Source organism: Chiloscyllium plagiosum, chromosome 13, assembly GCF_004010195.1.
Source record: "Chiloscyllium plagiosum isolate BGI_BamShark_2017 chromosome 13, ASM401019v2, whole genome shotgun sequence".
NCBI classification, from domain to species: domain Eukaryota; kingdom Metazoa; phylum Chordata; class Chondrichthyes; order Orectolobiformes; family Hemiscylliidae; genus Chiloscyllium; species Chiloscyllium plagiosum.
The window spans coordinates 53,174,810-53,183,169 of NC_057722.1; the positions used below are offsets into that span (position 1 = coordinate 53,174,810).

Here is an 8,360-nt window from a genome sequence, read left to right on the forward strand (position 1 = left end):
ATTTCTGATGATGTCCAAGAATTCATGTGTTGATTGTTTAGAGTGTCTGGATCCGCTGATCAGTTGTTTCAGTTTCTGCTGTAGTTCTTCAGCCAGTTTGTGTGATGGTGTCCCTGGTAGTGATACTATGGGTCTGAGTGGGATGTCTGGTTTGTGCACTTTAGGTAGTCCATAGAATCTGGGGGTGTTGTGAAGAGGAAGAGGAACACCTATACAAGGATATTCGCCAAAAACGGATATCCTCGCAATTTCATCAACAGATGCCTAAGGGAAAGACAACGGAATGAGGACATGCCGCAACCCAAAGGACTAGCCACACTACCATACATCAAGAACATTTCTGAAATGACAGCCAGACTACTGCAACCATTAGGACTTATGACAGCACACAAACCAACAGCCACTCTCAGACAACAACTCACCAGAACAAAGGACCCGATACCCAGCATGAGCAAAACTAATGTAGTGTACAAAATCCCATGCAAGGACTGCACAAAACACTATATAGGACAAACAGGAAGACAGCTAACGATCCGCATCCATGAACATCAACTAGCCACGAAACGACACGACCAGCTATCCCTAGTAGCCACACACGCAGACGCCAAGCAACATGAATTTGACTGGGACAACACTACCATTATAGGGCAAGCGAAACAAAGAACAGCCAGGGAATTCCTAGAAGCATGGCACTCATCCACAAACTCCATCAACAAACGCATTGACCTGGACTCAATATACCGGCCACTACAGCGGACAGCTGAAACTGACAACCGGAAGCGGCAGGGACAGGCCACTATAAATGCCGGAGGAAACACCACAGAAGCGCTTCACAGGAGGCTCCCAAGCACTGAGGATGTCACCTAGATAGGGGAAGAAACGTTTGCAACAAAAACTTCCAGCTCGGCGAACAGAACCACAGCAACGAGCACCCGAGCTACAAATCTTCTCACAAACATTAATTATATCTCAAATGAAACAAGGCTGATTGTGTGACCGAAGGCTACATTAAGAGTAAGTGTTGCTGAAACATTCTGGTGAAAACTTAGAGACAACTGAACTATTGGTTAGCACAACCTACGCACAATTCAAAATAACCTGTTTGTTGTTAGTGAATCCTTTCATATTCTAACTGTCATAAAACAAACACCTCTCACGTTTTAACATCTCACATTTAAACAATATGACAACCAAGAATGAGAAAGCATCAGATCTCTTCTTTAGCAGCAATTTCTTGCTGATGGGGTCACAAATAATTCAATTAATTCCTGATTTTATGATTGAATCAAAAGCAGATTAGACAATGTTGACTCATAATCACAGTAAGTAAAATAACATTTCACCACTTATGAATAGAAAAGGCATTCTGAATGAAACTGGCAACCTTCAATCTAAAGGAAATAAAATCTTGCTTTAATGAAGGATGAGCATAGTTGAGCTCCTGCTTTTTTTAAAAAAAACCTTTACATTGATCTTGTTTCTGACAGCTACCTCAAGTGCTTTGACTCTTCCAACTGAAACAGCTTCATCTGTACAACCAACAACTACAATACCAACCTCTACGTCCACCACTCCACCAACAAGTACATCAGAACCAACAAGCACACAGACTTCTACTCAGCCAGCAACAGCAAGTGAGTCCACATCCAGCTGAACAACTGTATTCAGTGCTATAACAACAGGAACTAATAAGCATCAGGCCTTTCCTGCAACAGCTATTTTATTCTAATTGTATGGAAAATAATTCAACTCTGACAAACATTGTCATTGATATTAAATGTAACATGACTTGTTGCCTCAGATTAACAGCTTGATAAACAACAGTGACCAGTTTCTTAAAGGGGACAACAGTTTCTTAAATGGAATTATATTATAAGTCATGATATATTCTTGAAATGTGTCAAACCCTCATCTAAGTCTGTACACAAAATCATGAAGTCACATGATCTACTTCCTTTATAATGTATTGAATACATTCACTGATGTTTATTCATCTTCTGGGTAATTTATTTCTGTAAATTAGCAATTCAAAACAGCTGAGTGATACATACAAAATGTTTAACAGAAGTTATGCTCCCTTATAAAAAACAAAATAGCTTTATTGCATAAAAGATTAATCATCTTTTAAATGCCTGAACCTGTTGGTGTCATTGTTGGTGCAATTACAGTTAAGAGTAATTGCACATTACTGCTGCTGAACATTCTGGTAAAAAACACAGAGAAACTTAAACATCTGTTTTGCATCTCCTAAGAAGTTCAAAATAATCTGTTAGCTGGTCATTGTTTTATTGGAGTTAGTCAATCCTTTCATGGCTAAACTGTCACGTGCAAAATTACCTCTCAGATTTGAACATATTGCAAATGGGACAGTTAGGATTCAGCTCGTGTTGTAATTCAAGACTAAAGTGTGATTTTTATTGCACAGGTACATCAAGAATTTCAATACCTACTTCTACTAAATCATCTTTAACACCTCTACCATCAACAACTACAATAACAACCTTCACATCCATAACTCCACCAGCAAGTACACCAGAACCAACAAGTGCGCAGACTTCCACTCCAGCAACAGCAAGTGAGTCCACACTAACCAGAACAACAGCAACTGTTAAAGTTTGACACCTTTTCTGCAGCAGCTGTTTTATTTTTAAGGTGTGGAAAATAATACAACTCCTGCCAAAGTTGGGAAACAACAGCAAACAACATCATTCCTCAAAATTTTACTGATTGTAAATCATAGTATGATGTTGCTATAAATCTCAAAATGCCCATCTTTGTTGGTACACTATCCCATGAAATCATGTCCAGTGGCTCTTTCTTTGGTGCCATTATTAGATTCAGTCATGGACTGGAGTAGAGGTTAATTTAGCTTGGTAAACTACTTATTCAAAGTGGAACAGGATATATACACAAAGTATTGCACAGATGTTAGGCTCTCTCATAAAAACAAAATAGTTTTATTGTATAATAGATTAATTATATCTCAAATGCAACAGGGCTGATTGTGTGACCGAAGGCTACATTAAGGATAAGTGCTGCTGAAACATTCAGGTGAAAACTCAGAGACAACTGAACTATTGGTTAGGACAACCTACGCACAATTCAAAATAACCTGCTAGATCGACTCTACACTTTGTTGTTAGTGAATCCTTTGATTTCTCAACTGTCATAAAACAAACCCCTCTCACATTTCAACATCTCACATTTAAACAGTATGACAACCAAGAATGAGAAAGCATCAGATCTGTTCTACAGCAGCAAATTCCTGCTGGTGGGATCACAAATAATCCAATTAATTCCTGATTTTATCATTGAATCAAAAGCAGATTAGACAATGTTGACTCATAATCACAGTAAGTAAAATAACATTTCACCACTTATGAATAGAAAAGGCATCCTGAATGAAACTGGCAACCTTCAATCTAAAGGAAATAAAATTTTGCTTTAATGAAGGATGAGCATAGTTGAGCTCCTGCTTTTTTAAAAAAAAACCTTTACATTGATCTTGTTTCTGACAGCTACCTCAAGTGCTTTGACTCTTCCAGCTGAAACATCTTCATCTGTACAATCAACAACTACAATACCAACCTCTACATCCACCACTCCACCAACAAATACATCAGAACCAACAAGTGCGCAGACTTCCACTCAGCCAGCAACAACAAGTGAGTCCATACCAAACTCAACAACTGTTTTCAGTTTTATATCAACAGGAACTAATAAGAGTCAGACGTTTGCCTGTAGCAGCTGTTTTATTCTGATGGTTTGGAAAATATTTCAAATTGTACAAACTTTATCATTGAAATTAAACATATTGTCCTTGTTGTTTCAGAATCACAGCTCAAAAAATATCAGTGACCAACCTTATGTCTTGAAGAGATTTTGTTATAAGTAATGACTCATTCTAGAAATAGGTGTCAAAACCTTTATTTTTTTTAGTATACAAAATCGTGTAGTCCCATCTTTAATGCCTTGAATAGATTCACTGTCGTCAGTCTATGTTCTGGCTAAGTTCATTTTGTAAGTTAGTGATTTAAAGCAAAGAATAAAGGCCATAAAACATGTGTAACCAAAGTTAAGCTCACTTCCATTCAACAGAATAGTACTATTACATAATAGATGCATTTTATGTGACATGCATAATTGTAATTTGTGTGAAATTGGGCTGCATTTAAGAGTTAGTGTATATTAATAATGCACATGAAACAAGCGGGAAAAATCTCACAGAGAATTTAAGTGGTGATTAGCACCTCCTCAGAACAAAACAAAAAGTTCTGGATGGACGTAATATTTTGTTTTTAGTGAAAACTTTGATGTACTAACAGTCCGAATGTACCAACTACAATTGCAGTAACTCTTTCACAGATTGACTGTTGTACATAACAAATTTTGCTCAGAATTTAAGATTGTGGGTGGCCCAGTGGCTTAATGGTTAGCACTGCTACCTCACAGTGCCAGGGACTGAGGATCGATTCCACCCTTAGGCAACTGTTTGTGTGGAGTTTGCACATTCTCTCCGTGTCTGCATGGGTTTCCTCCCACAGTTGAAAAATGTGCAGGTTAAGTTGATTGGCCATGCTAAATTGCCTATAGTGTCCAGCTGTAGCCATGGGAAATGCAGGGATAAAGGGATAGTATGGGGTTTGTGGTCTGGGTGGGATGCTCTTCGGAGGGTTGGTGTGGACTCGAGAGGCCGAATGGCCTGCTTCCACACTGTAGTGATTCGATGTCATTTCATGGGGCAGTTAAGATTCAGTTCATGTTGTAATTCAAGACCAAATATTGATTTTTATTGCACAGGTACATCAAGTGTTTTCACATCTACTCCTACTGAATCATCTTCAGTATCTGTACATTCAACAACTACAATACCAACCTCCTCATCCACAAATCCACCAACAAGTACATCAGAACCAACAGGTACGCAGACTTCCACTCCACCAATAACAAGTGAGTTCTTACCAACTGAACGACTAGCTTCATTTCTATAATGACAGGAAATAATAAGCATCAGAATTTTTACTGTAGCAGCTATTTTAATCTGATGATATGGAGTATAACTCAACTCCTGCCAAAATTATCATTGAAGGTAAAACAGATTATGTTTCATTGCCTCAAAATCTGAGCTGGAAAGCATCTTTGAAGAATGTCATACTTCAAATTAGTCCTGACTGTAAATTGTGATAGAATATTGTTAGTTATGTCATATTCTCTTTAATTTTGTTTGGTAAACTACTGACTCAAACTTGAGAAGGATGCCCACACAGAGTATTTCACGGATGTCAGACTCACTCTCAATAAAGAAAACATTTTAGTGCATAATGCATACAGTACATTTCAAATGGATGAGATCCTTTAGAATCATAGAGATGTACAGCACAGAAACAGACCCTTCCGTCCAACTTGTCCACGTCGACCAGATATAGGCTAAATTTAAGAGTAAATGCACATTGCTGCTCATGAAATGATCGGGTAAAAGCTCAGAAACAACTGAGCGACTGTTTTGCACCTTCCAGGAATAGTGCCTGTGAGATGAACATTATCTTTTGGTGTTAATTAACCCTTTCATGTCCTAACTGGCATACATAACAAATGTTTTTTCACATTTTAATATCGGGGAATTGCATGGAATAATTAAAGTTAGCAGATATTGTAATTCAAGACTAAATTTTGATTTGGTTTACACAACTAAATCAAGTGTTTCTACAAGTACTCCTGCTGAAACATTGTCAACATCTGGACAATCAGCAAGTACAATACCAGTCTTGAGATCCATAACTGCACCAACAAGTACATCGGAACCGTCAAATATAGAGATTTCAACACCAATATTAACAAGTGAGACCACAGCAACAAACACGTTCACAGTAAACAGTTTAACAGCAACAAGAATTAGACAGCGTTCTTTCGCAGGGAGAAAGTGAGGACTGCAGATGCTGGAGATCAGAGTCGAGAGTATAGTGCTGGAAAAGCACAGCCTGTCAGGCAGCATCTGAGAAGCAGGAGAGTCTGCTGTAGTAACCAATTCCTACTGATTGTCTCAAAAATAATTGATTTCATTCCAGATTAAGTCTTCTTGACTCATAATCGTTGCCAGTAAAGTAATTCATCGGTCCCAAAGGGATTTTGATTGAACATACCAACTTTTTTTATCCACAGAAAGTGCTCTTGGTCTTAATGAAGTAAGAATATGGCTCAGCTTTTGATCTTTAAAAAAAAATCCTTACATTAATTTTTTCGTTTACACAGATACCTCAAGTACTTTGACTACATCTGTTGAAGCAACTTCTTCACCTGTCCAATCATTAAGTACAAAATCCAACTTCACATTCACAACAGCACCAACAAGTACACCAGAACCAAGAAGGACACAGAGTTCCACTCAGCCAAAAACAAGTGAGTCCACATCAATGATTGCATTCAGTTCTGTATCAGTGGGTATTAATATGCATTGGACCTTTTCTGTAACAGCTATATTAACCTGATGGTTTTTACATTCATTCAATTCATGCCAATCCTATACTGAATTGAAAATGGATTATGCTTAATTGCCTCAGAACCAAAGCTGGAAAATCAACACTGAACAACATTATTCTTCATAATTGTCCTTATTGTAAATCATGATATAAATGTGCTAAAGGCAATTACATTACATCTCAAATGCATGAGAACCTTTTCTAAGACTGGAAGTTATACTTAAGGACACGTACTGCTGAAACATTGTGTTAATTACTCAAACAACTGAACAACTGACCATCACCTCCTTGGAGTGGTTCAATATATCTACATTAGCATTATTTTATGGTGTAAGTTAAGCCTTTCATGTTCTAACTATCTTTTACAGCAAACACCAGTCAGATTTAACTGATGAGCGTCTCCTAGGAACATTTCATTATAACCTGCTCAATTTATACATTTTTGTGTGTTAATTAATCTTTTCATGTACTAATATCATTTATAACAACCTCCTCATAAACATCATGCCATAGCTATTAAGATTCATCTCATTTATAATTCAAGAATAAATTTTGATTTAGTCATATTTGGGAATTGTTGGGGCATAGACATTCTTCAGAGAATTATGGAATCCCGACAATATGGAGCAGGCTATCAAGTCCACACCAATCCCTCCAAAGAGCATCCTACACAGTCCCACCCTTTACCTATCCTGTAACCCTGCATTTTAGTCCACCTGGTCTGCACATACCTGAACACCATGAGCAATTTAATGTGGCCAATCCACAAAACCTGCACACCTTTGGACTGTGGGAAGAAACTGGAGCACCTGGAGGAAACTTGCGCAAACATGGGAAGAATTTGCAAACTCCACACAGTCACCCAAGGTTGGAATTGTATCCAGGTCCCTGATGCTATGAGGCAGCAGTGCTAACCACTAAGCCATCGTGCATCTTCTCTGTGGCCAGAAATAAAAGACAAAACCGATAACACAGGGGCATGGATAAAGAACTTATCAGACCGAACCCTAACAGACACAGAAAAAGCGGTACTAATAAAAGGACTAAATTTCAATTACCGAGACGCTGACCAGAAGGATTTCCTAGCGGCATTAGAAACCACATTGATGGACAACAAACTCATGGAAGAAACACAACAAACGATCAGACAGACAGTTGCACCTACTCTAAGCCGAAAGAGGGAAGGAAACAAACTGAACGCACAAGAAAAGAAAGCCCTAGAAAACCTCAAAAAAGTCCAAAACATCGTTATATTACCTGCAGACAAAGGTCAGCTCACAGTCATCCTGAACAGAAAGGACTACATAGAGAAAGCCAATGCACTACTCACAGACACCAACACCTACCAACAGGTGGCGCTAGACCCGACCCCTCAACTAGGAAACAAAATTACATATCTCCAAAGAAAATTACACCATTCCGGACAATTAAACAAGACTGAATTCAAGAAAATGCAACTAGACGGGACCAACACCCCACGATTCTACAGACTACCAAAAATCCATAAACCCAGGAGCCCCCCCTCAGATCCATATTCTCGCTACCCGGAACACCAACTTACAGACTGGCCAAAGAACTACACACGAGACTGAAATACCTAGTAGACGAGTCACAGCACTCCATCCACTCCACCCAGGAATTCCTAAAAATCAACAAAAACACCAAAATAGAGGAAGATGAAACAATGATCTCATTCGACGTAACAGCACTGTTCACCTCCATCAACATCGACCTGGCAAAGGAAACACTGTACTTTTAGAAGAGACCATCTCACACACCCCAACCACCATCAATCACATTGCCAATGAAAACGTCATGAAGCTAGTGGACCTGTGCCTCACCACCCACTTCACCTTCAACAACATAATCTACAAACAAACCAAC

At 38.6% G+C, this 8,360-nt stretch overlaps 1 protein-coding gene across 1 annotated transcript in view; it reads left to right on the forward strand.

The window, feature by feature from the left end:
* Positions 1-8,360, forward strand: part of LOC122556036 (uncharacterized protein PB18E9.04c-like) — a 54,541-nt gene that overhangs the window by 31,738 nt on the left and 14,443 nt on the right. Inside the window, exons 8-12 of the mRNA XM_043702422.1 lie at positions 1,488-1,634; positions 2,426-2,575; positions 3,519-3,665; positions 4,801-4,950; positions 6,250-6,396. Coding sequence (XP_043558357.1) covers positions 1,488-1,634; positions 2,426-2,575; positions 3,519-3,665; positions 4,801-4,950; positions 6,250-6,396 — 741 coding nt within the window. The remainder of the gene's footprint in view (positions 1-1,487; positions 1,635-2,425; positions 2,576-3,518; positions 3,666-4,800; positions 4,951-6,249; positions 6,397-8,360) is intronic.